The sequence below is a fragment of the Equus caballus genome, chromosome 1 (assembly GCF_041296265.1).
Source record: "Equus caballus isolate H_3958 breed thoroughbred chromosome 1, TB-T2T, whole genome shotgun sequence".
NCBI lineage: Eukaryota > Metazoa > Chordata > Mammalia > Perissodactyla > Equidae > Equus > Equus caballus.
In genome coordinates this window covers 103,505,550-103,531,242 of record NC_091684.1, presented here as the reverse complement: position 1 = coordinate 103,531,242, position 25,693 = coordinate 103,505,550, and the positions used below count along the sequence as shown (strand labels likewise).

The following is a 25,693-nucleotide window of genomic DNA, read 5'->3' as shown; positions in this document are numbered from 1 at the left end:
TGCATGGAGGCATTAAATGAAAAGAATGTCCAACTTTAAATCAAGAACATCTTTTTGCTGGTTCCATTGGCCCAAGAGAGCCTTTTTACTCAAAAGCAAAGCCTGAATGATACATACCTGCTTTACAAAGGCTCGAGTTTAAAAATAAACACAGGCATTTGAAGGAGCACGAAAATAGCTTGTGCCCGCAGCTCTAAAGAGCCCCACGGCACTAGGTGTATGCTGGCTCTGGAAGGGCCAAGAGAGGCCACGTTCAATCGAAAGCTACCCTTGTGGACCTCAAACAAGCAATCCAGGAGTGGAGGGAGACTTTCTGTGCTCGATTCCCTTGTACTACACTGTGTCAACCGCGTCCCATTCAAACCAACCCCAGGTGTCCACCCTGTCCAGCTATTCATGTACGGGCTGTGAAGGCAGCCCCCGGAGCCGAAATCCGAGTCCACACCCAGCCTACGCCTCCACCCGGCTCTGCGGCCTCCTCCCCATCAATTCCTGTACCAAACCTACAGGCTCATCAAAACGGAAGTGCCCGCTCACCCCAGACCCATGCCTTCAGATGGGCTGTGCCCTCCTCCTTGAATGCCTCTTACTCATATCCACCCCCAGACTCAGCCCACCCTTGCTGGTCAGAATCCTACATCCTTTAAGGCAAAGCGCAAATCGGTCACCTCTTCCATCAGGGGCACCCGGCTCCCCCGCTAGACCAGATTCTCGCCCCGGAACCCAGCTTTCTGTACCTCCTTTGTGGTCCTCATATTTTGCCTTGTCTTAGGGTAGCTACAGGTGTGTTGTACCCCCCAAACTGGGCCACAAGCCCCCTCGAAGTGAAGATCAGCTCTTCACTTCTGGAGCCCCTGCAGCACCTTAACGGAGAAAGCGCTCAAATTTGTGGCCAGAAACTTTTGAGTGAACCCAAGTCACAGAGGACCCAGGGTCACCAGCTGCCAGCTAATGGGACCCTGCAAAATTCCACAAGGCAAACAAGCAGATGGTTGTTAGACAGCAGTGGGAATCCCTCTCTCCAGCAGGACTGCTAGGTCATGTTTTACACAGACACACACACTCACATGCACACACCGGCGTGTTGAGACGCACTGACCCTCTCAGTTCCAGGAAGCCCAGATTATGGCTTCCCCACCTGCCACCTCCCCCCACTCCCCAGTGTGTGCACAATGACCTTTCCCAGTGTGCCCCACTGGGCCTGAAAGAGGCTAGAAAGCACAGTTCTGCCAGGGTGAGCTCAGGGGCCGTGACGACATCTGACGCGCCAGGTCACAACCAGAGCCTGGCACCCAGAAAACATGTCTCGACACAGGAGTGAGAGAAAGGTGTCCAGAAAGAGAATGGAGAGGGAAGGGACAAATATCCAGTAGAGTTTCTTTATGCTTCTTTGGGTTTGGAAGGAAATGTACAGAGTATTGGTAGGTGTTCGGCAGACAGAATAAATGACTAATAGAAGAATGACATGTTTGCCCGTCACTCCATGGAGAGCTCTCACTGCTGTGTGGGCAACAGGTTATGATGAATCAAAATGTGGGGTACGGTACTGGATCTTCTACAGTTTCTTCTCCCTTCTGGAAAAGGTCTGCTGCTCGACCTTTAGCAGAGCGAGGTAGCCAGCCAGTGTCAGCCAGCCGGGGCCCATGCGTGCTGGCCTGGCATCCGGCCCCAGAACAGCCCGTCCTTGTTCCCAGGCACCAGGGACACGGTGCCGTCTCCTCCAAAGGGCCAGATGGCTCGTGTGTGGACTTGTCCCCACTGCATCTTTATCTTCTCCACGTGCTCTGCTTCGAGCTTCCATCCGCGGATACGCGGGGTTCCGTGCACGTGTATGTCTTCAGGATAATTGTCTTCCTCTCCTGAAAGATCCAATTTTTAAATAGGAAATGCCTTTCCACGGTCATAGCAACACTGAGATCCCCTCCACCCCTGTCTCAGCAGCACCTCAGAAAAGGCCTTTCCTGGAGGTCCTGGCAGGTATTGATCACCTGCCCTGTGCTGCTGTCCTGCTGGGCACTGACAGACACAGCTCACCTACTTTTCCCAACAGCCTTGAGAAATCAGAGTCTGTGTCTTCATTTTACAGAGGAAAACAGAAAGGGGGGAAAGATTAAATAACTTGCCCAAGGCCACACACACAGCTCTTAAGTGGAGTTCCCTAAGCCACACAAGCCCAGCACACACACGCCTCAGGCTGCCTCCAGTTGTCCCACCACCACGTCACCAGGGATCTCCCACACTGCGTTCTCTCACCCTCCTCCCCAGCGCCTCGGCCGCTTTCCTCCCCCTCCCCACCACGTGCAGGGGAAAGCCCCCTTGAGGAGCTCAGCCGGTCTCTGGGCAAACAGGTCCATCCTTATCCAGCCCTTACCAAGGCCGTCATCCCAGGGCTTAAGGAATGATTCAGAAATCAAAATCCTGCTCATCAGCAGCATCCTCACAGCCATTCCCAGAGTCCCAACAGTCAGCAGAGAGCCCAGAAAATACCTTGTGAGTTCCCCAAACCTTCAGGTTCCTGACCTAGGGCTCACAACCCCCAAAGCTGCCTCTCGGGCCTGTTTGGCCCATGTTGATCAATCAACCACCAGATCAATAGGATAGGGCAGCAAGCAGCAGCTGGCTGACATGGTGCTTCAACAGCCCGCCTCCTAGGTGGCCACAGAGAATCCATCTGGCCCCTGTGGGTTTCTCCACAGCTTCCAACTACCAGAACAGGCCTCCTCCTACTGCAGCACTCAACAAATACCCTGGGGAGCCCCCTTTTCTCTCAAGCTCCTCATCCACCCTCACCCCACCCGTGAGTCAGGCCTCCTCCTGACTGTGTAGCCCCAGAGAGTTCCTGCTCCCTCCTGACAGCCTCTGGACCACATCTACCCACGTGCCACCCTCTCGAATCACACTTTCTCAGGGAAGCTGAGATTCTGCACTCAGTTCTAATTCTCCGAGACACCAGCTGGGTGTCCTACAACTCAACTCAATTCTGACACTATCTACCCGGAGATAGCGTCAGATCCCACAGGCTGAGGGCTCAGTCCTACAAGACTGCCTCCACTTCAGATGCCAATCCCAAGTCCAGGTTGTCACCAGTGCTTCTGACAGACCGGCTACAGATTGGAGGTTCCCCAAACCTCCTCCTTGGGTTGGATTAATTTGCTAGAGTGGCTCACAGAACTCAGGGAAACATTCTGGTTACTAGATCACCAGTTTACTATAAAAGAATATAACTCAAAACAGCCAGATGGGAGAGATGCACAGGGAAAGGGCACAGAGCTTCCATGCTCTCTGGGTGCACCGCTTTCCCCAAGTCTCCACGTGTTCACCAAGCCAGAAGCTCTCTGAACCTCATCCTTTTGGGTTTTCATGAGGCTTCACCATATAGGCGTGACTGATTTAAATCCACTGGCGATGGATTAGACCTCCAGCCCCTCTCCCCTCCATGGAGTGGGGCTGGGGACACTGAAAGTTCCAACCTTCTAATCACAGGATGGCTTCCCTGGCAACCAGCCCCCATCCTTAGGTGCTTTCCAAAAGTCGCTTCATTAACATAACAAAAGACACCTTCCCAGGAGACTCCAAGGATTTTTAGGAGCCCTGTGCCAGGAAGGAAAGGAAGTCCAAATACGTAATTCTTATTCTAAATCACAATCTCACAAGAGCTTCCCAGCCTCTCCACTCCAGGACAGACACTATCCCCTATGACCCGCCCTCATGGCCCCCTGTGACTCTCCATCAGAGCACTTTTCACAGCCAGACCAGTAGGCTCCTCACCGCCCCCTCCAGACAATTCTCTCCCCTCCTCCCTAAGATTCCTGGGCTTTGCATCTCTTGTCATCAGACTCTGTCAGCTACTACCCCTCACTACTGCCACCCAGCCCCCGTGTCACTCCCCCTCATTTCTCGATGACTGTAGCTCCCTGATCACAGTCCCTCTCTCCTACACTACTGTCTCAAGTCTCAGTCATTTCAACACACACATACATGATCCTTCCAGCCGGCTCTCAGCTGCCTAAACTTCCCTTCTCTCCCCCTGCCTCAGCCTCCCCAACTGTCATAACCTGTCATTTCTCAATAACTCCAACCACCCACAATCTTCATTTCATGCATCCCGCACTCTGCAGATGACACCCCCCCACCCGGCCCAACCCATACTCTCAGTCACCTTCACCTGCCTCTGCTTCCCACTTTTTGCCTTGTAACACGCCCTAAGATTTACTTACCTGTTACATTTTGATTTACTGTGTGTCTTATTAGAATGTAAGCTTCAAGAAGGCAGCAACTCTTCTCCGTCTGGTCCACTGATACCCCAACACCATGAACAATGCCCAGCACACACCAGATACTCAACAAACACTAGCTGAATGAATACAGTATAATTAATTACTTTTGTAATCATTCAATATCCATTTGGTCTGCTATACCGTAAGCTCTGCAAGGACAGGGGCGAGCCCATCTTAGTCACCCTGGAAGGACTCAGGAAATATTACTGAATTGAGTGAGTGAAAGAGCAAATTTAGGATGTGAGAAGTGCACTGCTGGGCTAAATCTGCTGTCTGCAAGGGTAACACCCCCTGGACCGCTGGGATGCAGTTCTGTCGCGACTGGCTGCCACCTGAACGCAAGGGGACCCACAGAAAGCCGCAGGTTCTGATCAGCCCAAGCGCGAAGTGCCACGAGCCTTTAGACACAGGTCTGAGCACATGCAGTGGTTTCCGCCTCCACCATGCAAATATCTGATCCCATGCGTGTGGACGAAACTGATTTCACCTGTTAGCAAGAACCGTTCCAGAGCCTACCTGAAAATTTTCATTCTAAAAACAGATGACCGAGAAGACCCTTAACCACGAACTTCTGCCTGCAAAGGACACCTAACCAGATCCTTTCCAGGTTTCAGATCGTCATCTCAGGCTGTGGCTTCCTCTTCGAGGTGCACGCACAATCCGCTGGGTGCTTCAGCCCTTAGCGGGTAAGAGATTTGCTCTAGGAAAGCCAAAGAACCGCTTTTTGCAAGATGCGCAGAGAGAACCTAAGTTCACTACTTCAGACTTAGTCTGACCTCTCACCCAGGCGGCAGGGGCTCGAGACCCCCAACTTCTACAGAACTAAAGTGCTGTTTGATTGGGAAACCGGTGCTGAAAACCACTTCACTAAAGCATCCTCCCCCACATCCCCAACAGGCAGGTCCCTGTCACAGCCAGGAGAGCCCCGGCTCCATCACACGGCCAAAAAAGAAAGGGCTCTTGTGCATCTCTGAGACACACAGCACAGGCCACCCCCGAAAGCAGGCACCACTGAGGAGGGTGGGGAAGATTCTGACTCACGGCCAAAAACAGCGAGCGAGGTGCGCTCTGGGGCACTTATGACCCTGCTGCGTCAAGATTAACATCGATGTGACTAACCACACGAGACCCAGCCTAACAGGCTTACTCATTCTCGATTCAGATTTCTATCGCGGGACCTGAATGATGTCTTAATAGATGCGATCGCATCGCACAATTCAACAAGACTGCGAACTTAAGTCATTCCGAGAACTTCTACTGAAATCTGAGAAAAAGAACCAGGGAGAAGCTGGGAGATGGAAGGAGAGAGGGAGGATGAAGGAATGGCTCAGCGGATTTGGGGCGAAAGAAATCTGTAGAAAACTCAGACAGACAGCTGTGTGAAGGGCCGGGCGTCCACATGAGAGAAAATCCCTGCTTTTAGCCCCCACCCTTTGAAAGGTGTGCTCACAGAGCTGCCTGGAGGTATATCTTTGGCTCTTCTTTTAGACCTCCAGCTGTACTTTTGAAACGAAGGCTGTTTTTCTCATGGAATTGTAAAAGTCTTAAAGAATGTGGACCTCAAAGTCGGACAGCACATATAACCACCAGCCCCACTCTGTCCTGACTGTGTGACCTTAACCAAGTAACTCAGCCTCTCTGAACTCCAGTTTCCTTATCCATAAAACATGAAGCTTAAATGAAATAATGTGTATTAATAATCAATAAATATCAGTTCCCTTCCCCCTAACAGAACTCACTCTTCTACAGAAACCAAGGAAGACACCAAAATGACCATCTGGCGTGACCCTATGTCTGTCCAGCATACCATCTTGTGGCCTCTGTGTAAAGACCCTGTGTAAGCACAGAACAGGCAAACAGCTGGGAAACAACTGGCCACTTCTGCGATGCCACTGTTGCTCCTGAGGGGAAGGTCTTCTGCTTGAAGATAAAGTGGCCTTGTCTTCCCTGCACAGATTCTCCAGAAACTTCCACCAAGTACATACAGAAAGCAGCGCCAATGCTATCAGACCTGGCTCGAGGCCACAGTCGTCTCGGGTGGGCAGTCCCATGGCAGTGAAGGGACAAATAAGACCCACTAAGAATTCCCAGGGCTGATACAAACAGCCGACGGCTGCAGCCTCTCGGGGGGGAAAACTCGCATCCTATCCCACGCCACCTTCGTCCTCTTTCGTGACATTTCCAGGGTTGTGCCAACTTCACCAAATGCTTGCGAGGCAGCTGTTTGAAGCTGCATCCATTTTTCTACAAGGACAACCTCCCTGGGCACCCACCCGAGCTCTCCCCTTGAGAGAGGGGGTCCCAGGGGCCACAGTGTGACCAGAGTGGGCGATATCACCATTCTCGATGCACTGTACTTAATTATCTAAGGAATAAGATATTGTTTCCTTTGTGGGCAAAGCTTTCAGAACACTTAAAATTCAGGGGAGAAGCCAAGCAGTGGCTTTTTTTAGCTCCCTCCCTGGAAGCAAGTGACATGGCTTTCAATCAGGCTGCGGGATTCCAATTCCAGTTTTCCAGAATATTCCATCCTTGGTGAGGCATGCCTGCATTTAAAAAAAACTGAGAGAAAGGGTGGAAAAAAAACGGAGGAAGCTCTGACATAGCCAAACTCGATTAATCATCAGTTGTGTCCCAAGGGAGACACTTTTAAATTTAGCAGATCAGACTTGGTTGGTGCCAAAGGCAGGCAGGAGCCCAGCCACCACGCGGGAACACACTGGGTGCGGGGGCGTACGGGGCCCGCTCTGCGAGCGAAGCTGCACTCACCCCCAGGCCTGCCAGCCCCGTTCAGGGCTTGTCTCACCCACTCCACATCACAGGCAGGAATCCAGGGCCATAGACCATCTTGGTGGGTGACTGAGGGCCCATGGAGGTGGGCTTCTCACCCTGAATGAGGAGCAATGCCATAAGGAACGTCGTTCCCATACCACAGAGGACTCAACGGAGGCCCCAAGACAGGTGGAGGGCCCACCCCCAAGGACGATAGTTAATGCACTGTCTCCAGAAAGGCGAGGAGGCCTCCAGCAGCTTCTGCACCCCAGGGCTGCAAACCTAAGTACCTGCAGGGGCTCATCGCTCCCCAGGCAACTCAGCCCACAAGACAGTCTCCCTGAGGACGAGGAAAGCCTGGCAAGATCCAAAGTTCATTACCCCTCAGAACAAGGTTTGGACAAAGCTTTGGCATCAAAAGCATCCTGGGCCACCTCCTTCTGTCACCTGCCCTGGGCATCCCCCACCTGTGATAGGTGCTCTCAGGCTCCCTCAGATATTCACAAGGTCAAATCCGGGCTCCCTGCACCTCCCTCCACGGATCTGAGTCCCACCAGCTGAGTCGACAGAGCAAACCCTCCTCCCCAGAACGGCAGCTGGCCAGGGAAACAGCTCTTTCCTCACCCTGCCCTCAGCTCTTGGCCCAGGTTCTCCCTTCTCTAAGATAAATATGGCCAAGTCCTTTAAACAAGTGGTTCTAGTCACTTTGGGGTCAAAGACTCCCTTGAAAATCTAAGGACATCCTCCGGAGAAAAGCACACACATACATACAATTCTCTGTAGAGTTTGGGGGGAGGGGTCTATGAATAGACCCCTGAACTGCATCTAGAGACACTTTCCTTCAAATCATCCTCTCGGAATATGTGTCCCGACTCCTCCTGCTCTGCTCCCCCTCCTCCAAGCATCCTTCCACACATCTAAATTGGATGGGGGCTGGCCCCGTGGCCGAGTGGTTAAGTTCGCATGCTCCACTTCGGCGGCCCAGGGTTTCCCTGGTTCGGATCCTGGGCGCAGACCTAGCACCACTTATCAGGCCATGTTGAGGCGGCATCCAACATGCCACAACTAGAAGGACTCACAACTGAAATGTACAATTATGGCAGGCTGGCCCCGTGGCACAGCAGTTAAGTTCACACGTTCCGCTTCTCGGCGGCCCGGGGTTTGACAGTTTGGATCCCGGGTGCGGACACGGCACTGCTTGGCAAAAGCCATGCTGTGGCAGGTGTCCCACATATAAAGTAGAGGAAGAGGGGCATGGATGTTACCTCAGGGCCAGTCTTCCTCAGCAAAAAAAAAGAGGAGGATTGGCAACAGATGTTAGCTCAGGGCTAATCTTCCTCAAAAAAATAAAATAAATAAAATAAAAGGTACAACTATGTACTAGGGGGATTTGGGGAGAGAAAGCAGAAAAAAAAGATTGGCAACAGTTGTTAGCTCAGGTGCCAATCTTTGAAATAAATAAATAAATAAATAAATTTGGATGAACTGTGGCACCCATAACCAAATACAACATCAGAGACGCAGAGCGAGGCAGACCCATTGCCTCCTTTATTACAGCTACTTGATATTGCAACTAAGGTCTTCAAAGTTTGTCGGCATTTGGAACCACCACATCGCCAGGGTTGACCTACACGGAACTCACCATCGACTCGAAATCCCCAAGTCTTTTGCACGCTCAGGGACATCCGTCCCACTCCCCACACAAGACAGGAACACTTCCCATTCCTCCACCATGGGGAGAGCCAGGAGACCACCCCTTCCTCGTCACCCAGCATCACTCAGGCTCCTGGGTCCTCGCTACTCTGGTTCATTCACTAATCTGAGCCCGTCCCTCCCTCCTTCCTACAGTCTCACATCCTCCATGGGCTCGCTGAAATCTCTGAGGTCAGCAGGCACCAGCAGCCCAGCCAGTGTCCCCTTCACCTTTATGCCTCAACTGAAAGCAGGCTGGGCCCTGAGCACACCACCTCCCCCACAACACACACAGGCAACGTGTTCCTCTTACCTCCCACATAAGCAGAACACAAGGGGAGAAGGGCCACTGGTGTCCTTGTGGGCTCCGCCAGCCCCCACATGTGGCTCTTTCCATGCCCTTGGTGGCCAGGCCATTCCAGCCACCTGCCTCCCCCTAGCCTCCAACTCACTTCCTGCCATTGATCAGGGGCTTCAGCTCCAGGCCCAGCTTCTTCCTCCGCCCGCCTCCCATCACTGTCACCATCCACACTCCAGGCTCAGTCACTTGACCTCCTCCACTGAAATGCCTTCTCCCCCTCGCCCCTTCAGTGACGCTCTCCCACAGCCTTACTTGGGACCCCTCATCGCCAGGAATATAGCACCTCAGAATGTGACTTTCCTATCCTTGGCTTCCTGCCCACACCATCCATCCTTCCAGCTCACTCAGTCTTTCCCATCTCCAATCCACTGACTTACCCACTCGCCACCAGCCACCTCCTGGCTTCACTCTCTTGCTTTACAGCCCATGCCCATCCCATGGCCTCTTGCTGTCACCAATCCCAAGAGAATACCCTGCCTCCCCAACCTGGCAAAACCCCAACCTGATACGCCGAGCCGTCTGCCTCCTCCACGCCCACACTCAAGCAACAGGGTAACATCACAAAACTGGGTGGACAAGTTTTACTTCAAATTCACGTTCTCTGACCTCAAACTGTCACTCTGCAACAGCCCACAAGCCGGGTTTCTCTAGTAGGCTTGCCACCCATTCCCAGACAACTTCACACCTTCTTCTCCTCTGATTCGCACACGGTCCTCCGCCCTTGCTCTCCACTGATGGCCCTACCTCATCTTCATGGAGAAAACAGGAGCCACGGACTGGAACTCAGGCATCTTCCACCACACCCCAACCTGCCTGCATCTGTTCCCGCTGTGGCCTCTCTCCTTCCTTTCCAGGAGGGGGTGCCTCCCTCTCCCCCTCCAAGGGACAGTCCTTCCCCTGGTGCCCAGAACCCCATCCCTGTCCCCTTCTCAAGGCCTTGGCTCCTCAGTCATTCCCCCCTCTCAGGCAGCACTCCCACCAGCATCCACACACGCTGGAGTCCTATCTTAACTACATTCTCCTCTACCTACAGACTCGCATGTTATTGTCCTATTTCTCTGCTCCCTTAACACTCAACATCTTGAAAAAGCAGTCCACTCATCCCCACAAGACCCCCTTCCCAGCTTGCCATTCATCTTCCAACCCACCTCGCTCCTGGCTCCACCTCACCACTGACCGGGCTCAGGTCAGGGCCACCAGCAGCCGCCATGCTGCCTTGTTCTGGGCCATTTGTGAGCAGTGCTCAACACCAACGCCTGAGCCCTCCTCCTTCAGCGACTTCTCCATCAGCCACCCTGAGGCCACCATCCCAGTTTCCTCCTCCCTCACTGGCCACTCCCCCTCCATCCTCTGCTGGCTCCTCCTCCTCTACTGCCACCTCAACAATGGGGCATTCCAGGCTCGATCCTGAGCCCTTGCCTCCCCTGCCCACTCTCCCTCGATCCTGATCTAGCCCAATCTCTCTCCACGCTGACCTCTGCTGAACCCCAGATGCATATAATTAACTGCCTCCTCCCCACTCCACTCACCCCCTCAAGCTTAATTTGACCTTGACTCTCCCGCCTCACTCCTAACCTCCCCCTCCTCCAGGCTTTCCTACATCTACTAGTTGCTTAAATCAAAACCCAAAGGGATCCTCTTTATTTCCCCCCTTGCCCTCATCCCTTCCCCCATAGCTAATCCCTCTGGAAGTTCTAGCAAACCCACATCCAAACCATCCGTGGAAGCCGTCTACTTCTCTCCTTCTCCTCCGTGACCTTCGTGGCCTTGGTCACAGGTAGCATCCCCTGTGACCTGAACCCTAGGAATCCTGTCTCTGGTCTCCTCGCTTCAGTTCTTGCTCCCCTCCAATCTCCTCTCTGCAGAGCACCAGAGCAGTCTTCTTAATACAGAAGGATTGTGTCGCAGCCCTGTCAAAATCCTTCCACCTTATTCAACCTCACTGCACCTCAGATAAAGGCCACAGTCGATGCCACAGCCAACCTCGACCCGCCTACTTCCCCTCAGCCCCAGATCGGGTTCCTCCCCTCGCTCGCCGCCATCCAGCCACACCGGTCTGATTTCGATTTCTCAAACATTCCGGGCAGCTCCTTCCCACTCTCGGTCTTTTCCACCTGCTCCTGCCTCCACCTAGAACGCTCCGTTCCCGTTCTTCATATGAAGCAGCAGCTTAAATGTCACCTCTTCAGAGAGGCATCTCAGAACCATACATTCTAAAGTCAGCCTCGGCGTCTGCTTCTTTGCCTCATGGCACTGAGCACAACCTGCAGTTACTTTATTTGCGGGTCTATTTACAGGTTGGTTGTTTTTCTTTATGGGGGGGGGAGGTGGGCAGAGACAAGTGGAGTCTGTCACCCTCACTGGAATGTAAATTCCATGAGAAAAGAGACCCTGTCTGAGCTCCTCACCCCTGATTACATGTTGAAATCATAATATCTTGGATATACTGGGTTAAAATACATTAGAATTTGTTTCACCTGTCTCTTTTTGCTTTTTTAATGTGAACCCTAGAAATGTAAAATTACAGACGTGGCACTCATATTTCTATTGGACAGCGACGGTCTGGTTGGCAAGGGCGGGGGAGATGCAGAGGATGATAAAATGTGGACATAACATTGTATTGCAATTAAATGTTTTATGTGATAAACAACATAGAGGGGCATGGGCTAAGCATTCTGGGTACACAGAAGACAGGCAAGTCAGACTAGGTTACAGCAGGCTTGAAATGCCAATAATGAAGATGAAGTCATGAATCATGGCTGTTTAGCTGGATGCCTTGCAAGCAGCTTACGTCAACTACCCAACACGTGCAGATTTGAAGGCCAGCATTGGGACAACAGGGGATATGTCTCCACACGGTCATACAGAAAATATCCTAACATCCCTCCCAACCCTAGTGGATTCCGAGGCCTCTGTGCATGGACACACAGTTTAGACATTCTTATCTGTATAAGACTCAATACTCTCATCTCCTTTCCCCTTCTCAGACTGAAAGAATCAGACTCATTGAAAGAAACAAGGGTTTGTTACCGTTTGAGTTCTCCGATCATCTCAGCTCTGGGCCGCTGCGGGACTCACCGAGTGGGGCGGAGGGGAGAGTGACGTGCAGAGTAATCAGCCCGTCTTCCAGCGGACCCACACTAAGTCAGATGACTGCGGGGAGAGGGCACAGATAAGCCGCCCCCACCCTGCCTCTGGAGCGTAGAGCTCACCCCGAGGTCAGCACATTAATGTTCATTCCCTCCCAGAGATTATCTGCTCCCATGGAGCGAGGAAATCCACTTCTCACAGAGGTTAATAAACTTACAGATCTCATTACCCAAAGAGGTGGTGCTGGTAAGAATTTTAATGCATTTCTTAGAAAGGGTCTGGAAGAATTATTAACAACCGAACAATGACTGACTACTCGGAGAAGCGAGGGCAGAAAGGTGACCGATGGCAATGCAGCAGGCTCTCCCTCCTCCCACGTGGTGTCCCCCAGGGCCACAGATGGCAAAGCGCTCAGAGTCCGACGGGGTAGCCATCTCTGCATGTCCACCATCTGGGTCTGGGACTGTTTACCTGTGCTCCCACTCCCAGGTCACTTGGCATGTTGGTAAGTTATCCAGCTGTGGTGACTAGCATATTTATAGACTCACATTCTTGAATCTCCAACTGGCCCCTAAAGGCTGCCCACGAACCTGTATTTGCCCCAGCTGAGTCCACACCCCAACTCCCACAACCAGCTGTGCCAATCCACCTCCTTCCTTCCTGATCTCCTTCCTCCCTGGTTCTCAGATCAATTCCTTAGGTCAGGCTGAGAAAGCAAAGGCCGCCAACACAGCTCCCTCCTTCCCATTCCTGCCACAGCCTCAAAACACCTCTGTACCTGCACGCTGCCTGGTCTCTGAGGACGACCCTCCCGGCCGCCTTCTGGAGATTTACTGCTCCAAAGCTCTTGCTCTCTTTCCCTCCTGCCTCCGATCTTATTGCTTCTCACCTTTCTCTAATATCTTCAATCTCCGCCTTTTCTTTGTCCTCGGTCTCCCAACAGGCTCGACTTATGAAACGATGATGAACCTTCCATCTACTCTCACTCACACTCCAGCTCACCTTCATCTTCAGCCAGGCTTCTCTACTCCTTTACCACACGCTCACTCCTTAGGTCACCTGCAAATGGATCTGTGCACACTCGGCTGAAGCTGCTCTTAAAGTCCATCAGTGGCCTAACACGGCCACACCCACAGCGTTAACGGCGTGCACTTTGGTTCCCCACCCTTCTCAGAGCTTGCTGAGGCCTCTCCCCTTCTGGTATGCCCTGTTCAGCCTCCTCACCCTGGCTTCTGCGACGCTTCTCTCCTCCAGCCTTCCTCTCACTCTCACCAGCTCTCAGTCTCATCCACTGACTTCTTTTCCTCTCCCTTTAGTTGTAGTCCTTTCCCGGAGTTCCATCTTTTCGATCCACTCTCTCCTTGGGTCTTGAGGGTGATCAGATCCATCTCAGGGGTGATGACTCCCACATCTGTGTCTCGACTCCATCCCAATTGCCTAGCGCTAGAGCTGAATTGCTACTTACAGATGCCACCCCATGGATGACCCACCACAAGTGGAAATTCACCATATCCACCCAAAACTAAGCTCTCATCATTTCCCCCCCAAAAAAGGCATCTCCTCTTGCAACCTCAGGCAATGGCACCACTATCAATCAGCTCAGTGACACAGTCAGGAATATCCCAAGTGCTGGCAACTCAGCCTCTCCCTTTCTCTCATTCCAACCATCCACAGCTGTGGTCCACCTCCCACATGATGCTATGGGGGCCTTGGCCCCCAGAAAGTGCATCTTAAGGACCTGAATTTTGCTCTCAAACAGGCTTGAGCTTGATTCTCAACTCTGCCCCTTCCTGGCTGGGCACCACCTGAGCAGATTCTTAAATCTCTCAAGGCCTGTTTCTCCCAACTACAAAAGTGGGGGTTGCTGTCAGGATTAAAGGAAATATTGTATAGACAGCACCCCGCAGCGTAACTCCAACCCACTAAGTTCTCATTAAATGATAGCTTAATTTGCGTCCTAATTTAGCAACTACACAGGGAAGAATTTCAAGCTTTTTACCTCTCATGCCCAGCGAGATGCCTTCCATATGTTTTTCTATTTGATTGTATTATGCACATTCCTGGAAGCTGCCTTAGACCCACTCCAGCACAGGGCAAGGTTTACGTTACAGAAACCCGTGCCACATCTGCTTTCTCCTCTCCTCCATTCCTTCTGCTCTCAATATGTCTTGCCTAGACTGTGTCTAGTTCCCATGAGTCCTCTTCTCCCCAATCTTTCAACTCTCCACGCTCCCCTTCATTACCATCTCTGGAATAATTTTCCTAATACAAGTATTATTCTCCTCTTCAAAACTGCAGATGCTCTCTCATTGCCTATAGACTGAAGCCCCAATTCCTTGGCACATAGCATGTTTCTTTCTGCCTCCTACCCCAGGTCATCTCTCCCTCTCTGAGCACAGTGCCTGCCATTGCCCCGTCAGGCCTCATTCTTTGACACCAGGACTAACTTCTCCCCTTCCTCCAGTCTCACCCGTGGCTGGCTTCCTGCCACCCACAGGATTAAGTCCTAACACCTTGGCACAAAGGCCTTTTCTTCATGCCTATATCTTCCTGACGCTGTGGACTCCACAATCCTTCTCACCTCCCTGCCCACTATTAACAGCTAATGCACATCACAATCTGTGCTTCATTTAATCTTCACAACCACTCTATGACACCGATGCTATTAATAGTCCCATTTCACAGCTCAGTGAAGGTCAGCTCTTGCTCCAGGTCACACAGCTTGTGAATGGTCAAGCAAGGACTGAGTCCAAGGGCCCTATTCTTCATCTCCAAACTTCACTGCTTACCACGGGCAGCTGTCTCCAGCTAAATGTCTCCCCCGCCCCTCATTCTGTCCGCCTAGGAAACTTGCAGTCTCCTTCGAGACTCAGTTCCAGACTCCCTTCCTTCAAGAAGCCTTCTCTAGCTTCTTGCCGAGTTAAGCATTTTATCCCTGTTCATATTTCAGTAACAAGGCTTATCTCATTGCCCTAATTCCCTGCTTACCACCCATCTCCCTCAAGAGGGCAGGGACCCCGTTCTAACAATCCTTCTTCCTGGTGCCTGGCCCAGAGAAGGTGCTCGACAGCCAGGTGATGGTCATTGGTCAAAGGGTCAAGAGAGGTACAGGAGCTGATGAAGGGTGACCAGCAAGGAATTCAGATCCATATGAGCAGTGGGGTCTAGAGATGTGAGAACCTGAAACCTACTAGAGTATAGTTCATGGGCCCTGGTCCCATATGCCCCCATGTTGATCCATTAGGTAATGTTTAGTTGATGTCCACCTCCCCCACTTCTGTAAGCCTCATGGGGCCACGGATGTTCATCCCTGTGTCCTTGGCACTTACAGCAGTGCTTGACGCAAGGTAGAAGGTCACTAATTCTTGAATGAAGGAGTGAAGGAATATACAAATAATCAGATTAAGATCTCCCTGACCAACAAAACAAATGCCTAGTCTGATACCCACAATGGGGAGAAACTCCTCTTTTATTTGGTCCACACTTGCACCTCTCTGTGAAAGCAACTGACTGGAAGACCGGTTTCTTGTTGTCACAAGTGGGTCGGCTCTGCTGACCTTCCCGGCCCTCAGGCTGGTAATATTCTTCCAGCCACTACCCAAGACGCTTAGTGACACGAAGCAAGGCTTCAGGGGGCAAAACTCATATTGTCTGGGTCACCTGATGACAGGGAACAACTCTGGCAATGCTCAGACCAGCCAAGGACTCGGGGAGTGCCGAGGATTACAGATGAGGGATGGACCATCCTTGACCATGTACCCCAGCCTCCCACCCAAAGCAGAAAGGATCATGGTGACGATGATGATAAACTGAGCCACCATTTATTGAGGACTTATGCGTCAGTGCTAAATGCTAAAGGCTGTATGCACATTTTCTTATCTCAGCATCTCAGTAATTTCACAGATGAAGACAGTGAGGCTTAGAGAGAGAAGACGACTTGTCCAAGCTCACACAGCCAGCCAAGGGGGCTAGGAATTGACCTGCCTATACCTAATCGTCTATCTCAGGCTCCCGGCCCGGTGGCTCTCCATGACAATGAACTCACACTTGGTGAGACAGTCAGTTCCACCTTCAGTCCACTCGGAGCTAGAGAGCTCTTCCTCATACCCCCTGAGCTGAAATGTGCCTCGATGCCACCACCACTGGGAACTCCTTTTCCTATCCCTTGGAACCTCCCAGAACAGGCTCCATTCCTTTTCCCCATGAGGACTTTCTCCGTCACCCTCCTCCCCCAGGACAACAGAAACCAAAGCAACTCTCCTATTCTCTATTTATCTGAACAACTCCAATTAAAAGCTTTTCCAATTAAAGATCCCAAAAGAGAGCCAGCCAATGCCCAGGCAGTGGGGTCTGTAATACGCCTCAGTAATTGGGTCCCTGGGGCCACCCACACCCCAAGACCCACAGACAACATTCACCCCAAGAGCCGAAGGAGGACAAAGGGCTTGCTGGCCTCCGCCGGCCCCTCACTGGTGACCTGGACCAAGATTTCCCAGGGCAAGGAGAACAGCAAGGAGCCTGCCAGAGCCCCTCCCGTAGCTGGGACCCAGCCTCAGCTCGGCCCTCCTTTGGCTGGCAGGCACCTGTATACTAAAGGTTTCTCAATGCACAGCTCTCAGGCTAACTGCTCTGGCTGGTGGCAATGCCTTATCCTAAGCTTTTCTGCATGGGGTGTGGACGCCACAGTCCCCAGTTCCTCAGAGGAATAATAATACGACTATCAACCAGGCTTGTGAATAAAAATGTTTTTTAAAAAAAAAAATCTCTCTAGTCATTGACAAATGTCTAAATGTGTTCCCCACAGCATATTTTTATTCTAACAAGCTAATTTGAAATATAATTTAAATAAATTCTACCAGAATGATACCATATGACTAACAGCCCCCAGCGACAGAATTACTGGGGACTTCACATGGTACATCCAGCAGAGGCTTCCCACATGGAGCGCACCCCGCGAGGAAACCGGATCATGGAGCCGGCGCTCACCTCCAAACCTATAAATACAACTCGGAGGCAGCCTGCGTGTGCAAATACCTCGAGATGCAGACCCATAACAAGCAACGCTTGGAGACCAGTGTACCCAAACCAACGCAAACTGCAAGCTTTTTGCCCCATTTCCTTACCAAGCCTCTTTGTGCTCAATTTGTTTTCACACTGGAAAAAAACAAGGTGTTAACTCTCAAGACCTAGAAGGTCAGGACTTGGAACATCTGAGATTTCTAGCAGCCTAAAAAAATGCTTTTCTCTATTGTAAATCTGTCTTTGATGGCTGTTCACTTCACTTTTGACAAAGGTGAAGGAAGTTTTTCTTTTCAAATAGAAAAGAAGCTCCCATCCCCACTCCTTGTACTAAAGGGAAGTCTTTTTCCAAAGGTTTTAGATGCTGATGCTGGCTGAGGTGACATGCACAGAATTTATCTGCGTGTTCTTTTTTTTAATTGCTTTATAGCTAAAGCAGGAAATATAACATTCTTCCTGTATATATGTCCCTGCCAATCCTCTCACCGAGGGAACTGTGTGAAGGAGGGGGTGTGATCCCCACCAGACAAAGGGCTTTGAAGCAGAAGGGGTGCTCAGGTGTGGCCAGGGGTGCCTTCTGCTGGCAGAGATGCTCATCCAGGTCTGAGTGCAGAATCCCCCTGCCCTGATGTTTCCAAACAAGCAGAAACAATTCAAGCAGCTGGGTCCTGCTGCTCCACGCTGGACCACCCTTAGCAACCAGGATGAAGCCTTGATGTTCTTACCAAGATTCACTGAAGAGTAGTGACTCACCCAAAATTACACAGTCACCGCAATTTATCCAACATTAATTGTGATCTTCGTCTCCTCCACCATTTCTTTCCTTTAGTAATTCATCTAAAGCAAACAACTGCTTTAAGGGATTGTCGAAAAGTCTTTTTCACTTTCTTAAAATGTACCCTGCCTCGTTCTAGAAAGGATTTAAGCAGGTTTACAAAGATGTATAAAATTCAGCAAAATGACAAGTGAGAAGTAGGCATGGATTTAAATGATGATATATATTTATAATTACTGGCATGGAAAGATGTCCACTCAAGGTATTTTAAGTTGAAAAACTCACGTTACAAAATAGATGTATATGATTCCATTTTGTTAAAAGTCTATTTGCTCTATGTGGATGTACAACTAGACACAGAGACATACAGACACAGGAAAAAGTCTGCAAAGACAGACAGACTGCTGGTGGAGTTTATCCCTGACACAGGAGACGACAAGTAATTTTCACTTCCTTCTTTATGCTGTTATTGTTTAGCATGAACATGTAACATCTTTATAATTAGAAAAAAAGCAAAGATATTTTCATTTTGCTTAAAAAAAAAAAAAGGTAGATGAGAAGGTGAAGGCAAACAAGGGCAGGGCCATAAAACGGAGTGAGGAACAGAGGTAATGGACGAGGTCTGATAAATCTGCTAAGGGTGACCACACACTTGACTCTAAGTCCCCCAGGAGCCATTACCGAAAAGAAACCTAATAATTTACACAAATCACTGAGCCCATTAGACAAAAATAAACCACCTGCTCTGCTCTGGGTCCGCCTTCGGGGGACTGTGTACAAGCAAATGTGCCCTTGACTCCATCCCAAAATGCTCAAGGCCAGGAGTTTCAGGGTAGTTTCCAATAAGAATGATGGCATCACCCCAAAGTAAAAGTCAGCCCAAAGAGAGTATTCACTCATTCCTATTCACTCGCTCATTTGGTGCATATCTATTTAGTGCCTCCCCCATTCCAAGTAATTCCAACCCCATTTTCCAACTCTGACCCTAACGGAGATGAATGTCTAGATAATGAGGGTGATCCTAAATGCTAACAGCCCCCAGGCACCTCCCCCTAGTGTACGGGGGTGTCTTTCCTAAGTTCCCCAAATAGATGGGCATCCCCACCACCCTGACACTCCATGGATTATGACATTTTGTTTAAACTCACAGCATTTCACACATAAAGCTGGCACTTGTGACAGGGCTTATCTAGCTTTCTGAAACAGAAACTTCACAAGGGCAGGAACTAACTAGTAGGTCTGCTCATCTTGGATCCCCGACAGCACTCACCAGTTGCCTGACAGATGAAAGGACTGAATGAACCTGAGAAAGTGAAGTTTAAAAAACCCCGAACGGGACCAAAAGAAGACAAATCTACCTCAATCTATCTGAAACACTCGAGCTACTTTAGTCAACACAAACCCCAAAGCAAAGCTCGTAGTTTGTAAGAACTACGTGGCTTAGCGTGACTCAGAAGGGATGGAAAATTCAAGAAGGAATGAACATCGAAAGAAAGTTAATCGGTGTAGATTACTGAGAGAAGGCCCAAGGTTTTAGATAACCAAGATTGTGGCACCCACACATTGCAACATAATCTTGGCAGAACAAAATAAATGAGTGTAAACTGAAGCCAAACAGAAATACAGTAGATGGTGTTTGTAAACGCTGACGAAATCAGCTAAAAGTCACAACAGCAGACATGCTGGGTTTTCTCTTAGCCTTTTGCAGGCAGGTAAAAAGATAATTTACAACCCCAATACTCGAGACGACAGCCAAGGGCCGGAATATTAACCCAAGACACAATAAAAGCTAAATGGCTTGCTTTAGCCTTAAAAGAAAGCTGCATCCAAATGTAATTCTTCCTCTCTTGGCCCATGCCACTCTCAATTAAGCAAGACATAAAGAAGGCAATCCAAAAATTATCACAACTTCCGGGCCAGCATCCAAGCAAGGCTGCCCACCCCATTCAAGCACTAACTCAATCAAAAAATATTTTTTAGGTGCGAGACACCATGCTAAGTGTTGGGACACACTGGTGACAAAGGTAAGACCTATCCTTGCCGGATGCTCCTGGAGAAGACAGATTATAAATATGTAAACAAAGGCCAGATGACTGCAGGTGTGCTGTGGCAGACGACTGGTGGGCAGCGGCGTGGCTATGTTAGCGAGCAGGAGTGGCAGGCTGGAAGGACTCTGAGCAGAGGACCCTGATGTCGAGACCCACAGGATGAGAAGGAGGAAGGTAGCTGCAGAGCCACGGCAAGAGCATTCCAGGCAGAGGGAACAGCAAGTTCAAAGACCTCCAGGCAGGGCAAGAAGCAGAAAGGAGGCTCCTGTGAGCAGATGGCAGTGAGGGCCAGGCAGAGCGGCTGGCACAGCTGGAGACGGGACCAGGCCAGCCCCTGCCGGGTGTCCAAGGAAGAGAGCAATGTGATCTGATTTGCAGCTTTGAAAGCTGGTCACGCAGGCTTCCGCGTGGAGAAGAGTGACAGCCCAGGGTGGAAGCTGAGAGCCTGTTAGGAAGCTAGTCCAGGAAGGAGGGGACAGTGGTCAGAACCAGAATGGGAGGTAGGATTATGGGGAGAGGCGAATACACTCCAGACAGAGCACAGAAGTACAGCCCACAGGACCCACTGACAGCCCGGACATGGGAGCCGAGGGAGTGCTGGTTCTCAAACTGGCCCCTTACACGGAGGGCAAGGAGAGACCAGGGGGAGACTCCAGATGGGAAGGTGGCAGGCTTAATAATTATTAAGCAAGGGAACTTCCTTACAAGGCTTATCTTGGGCGGCCACAAGACGAGGAGATCGCTACACCTACCCACTAGAATCTTAAAAGTTTAGACAGAGGCCTTCACTGGGTTCAGTCACATGTTCAGTCCAGATGGCCTCAACACCTTACTCTCTCAAGGCTGTGACCATGGAACACTTCGCACCGTGGGAACGGTGGGCAGAAGGCACATTCCAAGGACAGAGGAGGAGACGAGGAGCATCTGACTGCCCAGGTCCAGCTCATGGGTGGACCGGTGGTCACGTCCTCCCATGACCTCCTCCAACTGAGACAGAAGAATCAAGGATGACTCTGAGCAGGGAGGTGGAGGGTGGGCCACTGACTCGGAGGGGAAGACGGAGGGGAAGGAAGGAGCGAACTGGAAGGAGCAGCAAGAGCTCCATGCACGGACAAGGGTCAGAAGCCCTGAGAAAGGGCTGTGTTGGAAATGACAGCATGGGCGTCACCAGCATACAGGTGGCACTTAAAGCCATGGGTGGGGGGGCTAGGGCAAGGAGGTGGATGGGATAGCATTATCTAGGAAGAGTACTGAAGCGAAAAGGAACCAGAACCAGTCCCTGAGCAGCCCCACCATTCAGAGGCCAGGCAGAGGAGCAACCAGCAGGGAGACTGGAAAAGAATTGTCAGGAAGGTAAGAGGAAAACCAGAAGAGGGTGGTGGCGAGAAGATGGGAGGGGAGCTGTTCCCAGGAGGAGGGCGTGGCTGTTGGTGAGGACCGCTCTGAGAGGTGGATTAAGAAAGGGCAGAGACCTGGCAACCTGCAGGTCACCAGTGACCCTGGCAGTTCGGTGGAGAGGCAGGGGCGGAAGCCAGACTGGAGGGTGAACGAGGCACCTGCAGGCCAAGAAAACGAATGGAGACAGTGGGTTTGGACAGACCTTTTCAGGGGAAGGGGGAGCAAAGAAGTGGAACAGGAGCAGGAGACGGATGTAAGATGAGAGACTGTGCTGTCCCAAACAGCAGCCGCTAGTCCCACGTGGCTATTCAAATGTAAATTAAATTAAAATTTCAAGTCCTCAGTTGCTCTAGCCACATTTCAAGGGCCCAAGAGCCACAGGTGGCTAGTGGCAGCCATACTGGACATGCAGATATAGAACATTTCCATCAGCACAGAAAGTTCTGTTGGGCAGCACTGAACTAAAGCATGTTTGCAAAAGACCCTGGAGAGACAGGGAGGTGAAAGAAGGAGAGACGTTCCCTGACATGGTGAGAGGGGATGGGAAGGACCGTCCCCCAGGCAGGGCGGGCCTCTGGTAGGACAAGAGGAGGGACTGGCCATCCAGGGAGACAGGAGGGAAGGAAAACACAAGGGAACCTGCACAATGGACTGTAGGCGTGCTGGGAGGTGAGGCTGGCCGTGGTCCGTGGCTCCTCTCTTGTCAATGAAAAGGGAGGCAAAGTGCGCGTGGGGAGGAGAAAGAGGGGAGGAGGGGAGTGGCTATGAAACAACTGCCTTGGGGAGTGAGGACACAAACTTACCAGGGGAACCACACACTTAATGCAAAACACTTCGCAGGAGAGAAGCGGGAAACAGCAGTGAACATCCGAATGAGGAAAAGTGTCGGAAGTGGGGAGCGGTAAACTCAGATATTCTTTTTCTTAAATCCTGGCTCTGTCTACACGTTAGAGCCATGACAAAGCTGTAGGACCACACTGAGGTTTCCCACTGGCTGCTCTTTCTGGGTTCTTCCTCCTCCATCGTACTCAACTCTCGGAAAGGATGACATTGGTTCTATTTTCGGGTAAAATGGCTCCCTCCACCCTCCTCTGTCTGAACTGCTTACCCAGCCCTTAGCTCCATCTCAATTTACAGCCATGGTTTGTATGTTCACATAAATTATAGAAGAAGTGGACATATTAAAAGTGGCAGAGGTGGTAGGAGGTACAAACCAGCCCTCACCTACAACAAGTGAGTAATAGACATTACGGGATGATGTTAAAATCACATGAAAGGCACATTCCATGTTCAAACAAAATCCCCAAGCCCTCCTCCCCACTTCTCCACAAACAAAAATTATTTTCCGACATTTTCTTCAAGCTTTTACGAGTAAACATTTTCATTCCCACAGAACTATTTGATTTCAACACCGTCGGAGTTTCAATATTTGTTTTTCATCAGGCAAACGGGTTGGGTTGGTGTTGGCTGGGGAGTGGGGGGGACAGAGAAAGTTAAAATGACCAGATCGCTTTTATCTTCCATCTTGAGACCTACATTTGCCAACTCCTTCTTCCTGTACACATTTTCTTTTTTTTAAAGAATGAAATCTGAGAGCCTCAAAGGTTCCCACTGCTCCAAGAGCAGCCCTTTCATAATCCAAGGGGTCAGTGGAAATGTTACAGGAAAACTGCTTGCTGGCCAAGCTGCCTCTGGCGTAATCACCCACGGCTTCTGGATGTGTGAAATCTCCTGGATGGGCACTGACGTCATAAGCCAATCTCCCGGACCCTTTCTGTCCCCTGCCCTGCTCCTGTTGACCCACAGCCCTCATACTTCCCTTCCTCACAGTTTCTCTTGGTCTGCGTCTGGTCCCTCCAAACACTTTGCAGACCCGACAGATAAGGCTCAGTGGGTGAAATGACTCCAGAAACTTACCGGAAGTAACTCACAAGAAAGCCACTGACAGGCCACCAGGATGACCTAGCCCCTTTCCACTCCTAGCCAGTCCCAAACAGGAAAGCAAGGTCTCTGGATCCCCCAAGCAGAAGGCTTTGGGCCATGAAGACTGTTTGAAGATGCTAAGCTCAGCAGCAGGGGACACAGAGATTCAGGAACTCTGGTTCACTTACCAGCCCACCCCATCCCCCAGGGCCACGGTCAGGCTGTGGGTGCCCCTCTGCCTACACACACAGTGTCCCCCTTCCACAAACGCGCATCAGCTGCCCAATCTGGCAGAAGTCACCGAACCTCTCCAGGCCTCAGTTTCCTCATCTGTAAAAATGGGCATGATAACCGTTCCCTGAGTAGGGATGGGCACCTGATCCACAGCGTGTGCTGACACCGGGTGAGCAGATGTGAGGAGTTAATTGTGTTATTAGCACCGCGGCGCCCTGACTCACAGAGCCTACTGCTCGGAGAGACGCCGAGGAGAAATCAATCCCGCTTTCTAAATTACTTTATGTGCTCAGAAGCATTAGTCACTTCGACAGAGTATTGCAACTTCTCTCCTGAGCATCCACTCAGTCGGTTCAAAGGCTGAAGCCTCATCTCTGCTTGGCACAGACTTCCATCACCCTCAGCCATCTCAAGGCAGGCTCCGAGTCCACTATCCCTACGCTGGGGGGCTACTATTATCGGGCGCACCCCCTTTCCAGGAAAACTTCGATTTCCATGCTGTTTGCGATAAACCCAATCGCGGAGAACGACCAACTGCCTCTCCCGCTCCCAAACACAGGCCCCGGAGTCGGTCGCGCCCGGGCGCGTGGGGACCGCGGAATGGCCGAAGCACGGAGGCCGGCCAGGGCGCCTGTGCCCGCCCGGTGCCCGCGCGCCCGGCGGGCTCGGAGGGGAAGCGCCGCCGCACGCGCGGCCCCAAGTCCGCGCCCAGGCCGCGCGCAGGGGGAGCCGGGGGCGCGGGCCGGCGGCCCCGGGCGCTCCGGCGCCGGCTGCGGGCTCCCTCCAGGCTCCAGGCTCCGGGCTCCGGGCGCAGGGACGGAGCGGCGGCCGCAGCCCCTTGGGGTCCCCGGGAGCCCCGGTAGCGCGGCGCGGGCTCACTCACCCCATCTCCGGCGCTGCTCTGCGGCCGCTCCGACGGGGCCTCTGGCGCTCGCCCTGCGCGCGCTCGGCAGGAGCTGCCCGCGGCACATGCGGCGGCCCGTGCGCGCCGGCTCAGCCCCGGCGCCGCTCCATGCCGCGGGCTGCGCGGGCGCTGCTGCTGCCGCCGCCGCCGGGCGCGGGGGGCGGGGGCGGGAGGCGGGCGGGGCCACGGCGCTCGGACAGCCCCGCCCCCCTCCGCCGCCCCCCGCCCCCCGCGCGGCCCTTACGTAACCGCGGGCCCGGGCCCGGAGCGGGGGGCGCGGCCGCCTGCGCGCAGCCCGTGCCCTGCCACCCGGCGGCCGCGCGCCCCGGGACCCCCGCGGGGCTTGGCGCAGCGTCGCGCGCGAGCGTGCCGGTCGCGGCTGGAAGGGACTTGGGGACCACCCCTAGTTTGCAGACGGGGGCACCGAGGCCGCGGGAGGGGAAGTGATTTGCCCAAGGTCGCACGTTCAGAGCGGAGGTCGAGCATGCAGGCTCTGAGATGCGCACGGCGCTGCCGCCCCTCGAGGCCCTCCTGCATCCGCCTCCCCAGGGCCAGGATTTCGGAAGCCAGCGTGGCGGGGAGGATCTTACGCTCGCAGCAGGTGCTCCGGGCCCTTCCCTGGGTAAAGACGGGACGGGGGCTACCCGCTAGAGGGTGGTTGCTTCGAAGGAGGCTTCATCAAGCTTGGCCGTATTCTTAGAGCAAAGGAAATTGAGATGGCAAAAGTGGAACTTAAGGGCAAGCGGCATCTCCATCCCCTTTCCACCTCTCAGGTCCTGATTCCCTACCAAAGGCTGGCCTTGCGACTAACCTGACCTCCACGCCCCCTCTGCGCCTCCCACAGTATCAGCGTTTGCTGAGAACACCCTACCCGCATGAGCCTGGCCTCTCAGGACAGTAAAAAGCCAAGAACAGCAGACGGAGCAGGGCCACCGCCCCAACCCTACCCGTATCCCTTCCGGAACCACAACTTCACTTGCTAAGCTCCAGTCTTCTCACGGGGGTACCCACCTTCTTCTAATCCGTGCTTCACACTGTGGTCAGGAATTTTCTCAATTACAAGTCTGATCCTATCACTCTTCTTAAAATCCTTCAATAGCTTCCTTCCCGCTGTCCTTGGGATGAGGACCAAGTTACTGAACACGCCTACAAGGACGTAACCCATTGCACCTCCACTACCCTCTCCAGCCTTTTGTCTTC

General features: G+C 52.1%; 1 protein-coding gene and 1 long non-coding RNA gene across 7 annotated transcripts in view; both read right to left on the bottom strand.

Annotated features, from left to right (window-relative positions):
* Positions 1-24,672, bottom strand: part of HOMER2 (homer scaffold protein 2) — an 86,228-nt gene extending 61,556 nt beyond the window's left edge. Inside the window, exon 1 of one of the 6 annotated variants that reach the window (XM_023626132.2) lies at positions 24,473-24,672. In XM_023626132.2, the coding sequence (XP_023481900.1) occupies positions 24,473-24,477 (5 nt within the window). In that variant the 5' untranslated portion in view covers positions 24,478-24,672. Of the gene's footprint in view, positions 1-9,479; positions 9,572-10,250; positions 10,423-10,809; positions 11,074-12,132; positions 12,255-13,081; positions 18,041-24,472 lie in introns of those variants that run through there. The other 5 variants (XM_070230257.1, XM_023626079.2, XM_023626009.2 and 2 more) reach the window with 5 other exon arrangements.
* Positions 1,366-4,354, bottom strand: LOC138916768 (uncharacterized). The gene is made up of 2 exons (XR_011424167.1): positions 4,218-4,354; positions 1,366-1,859 (listed from the first exon to the last, which is right to left on the bottom strand). It is a non-coding gene; the product is annotated as an uncharacterized lncRNA (long non-coding RNA).
* Positions 24,673-25,693: the final 1,021 nt, after the last annotated feature.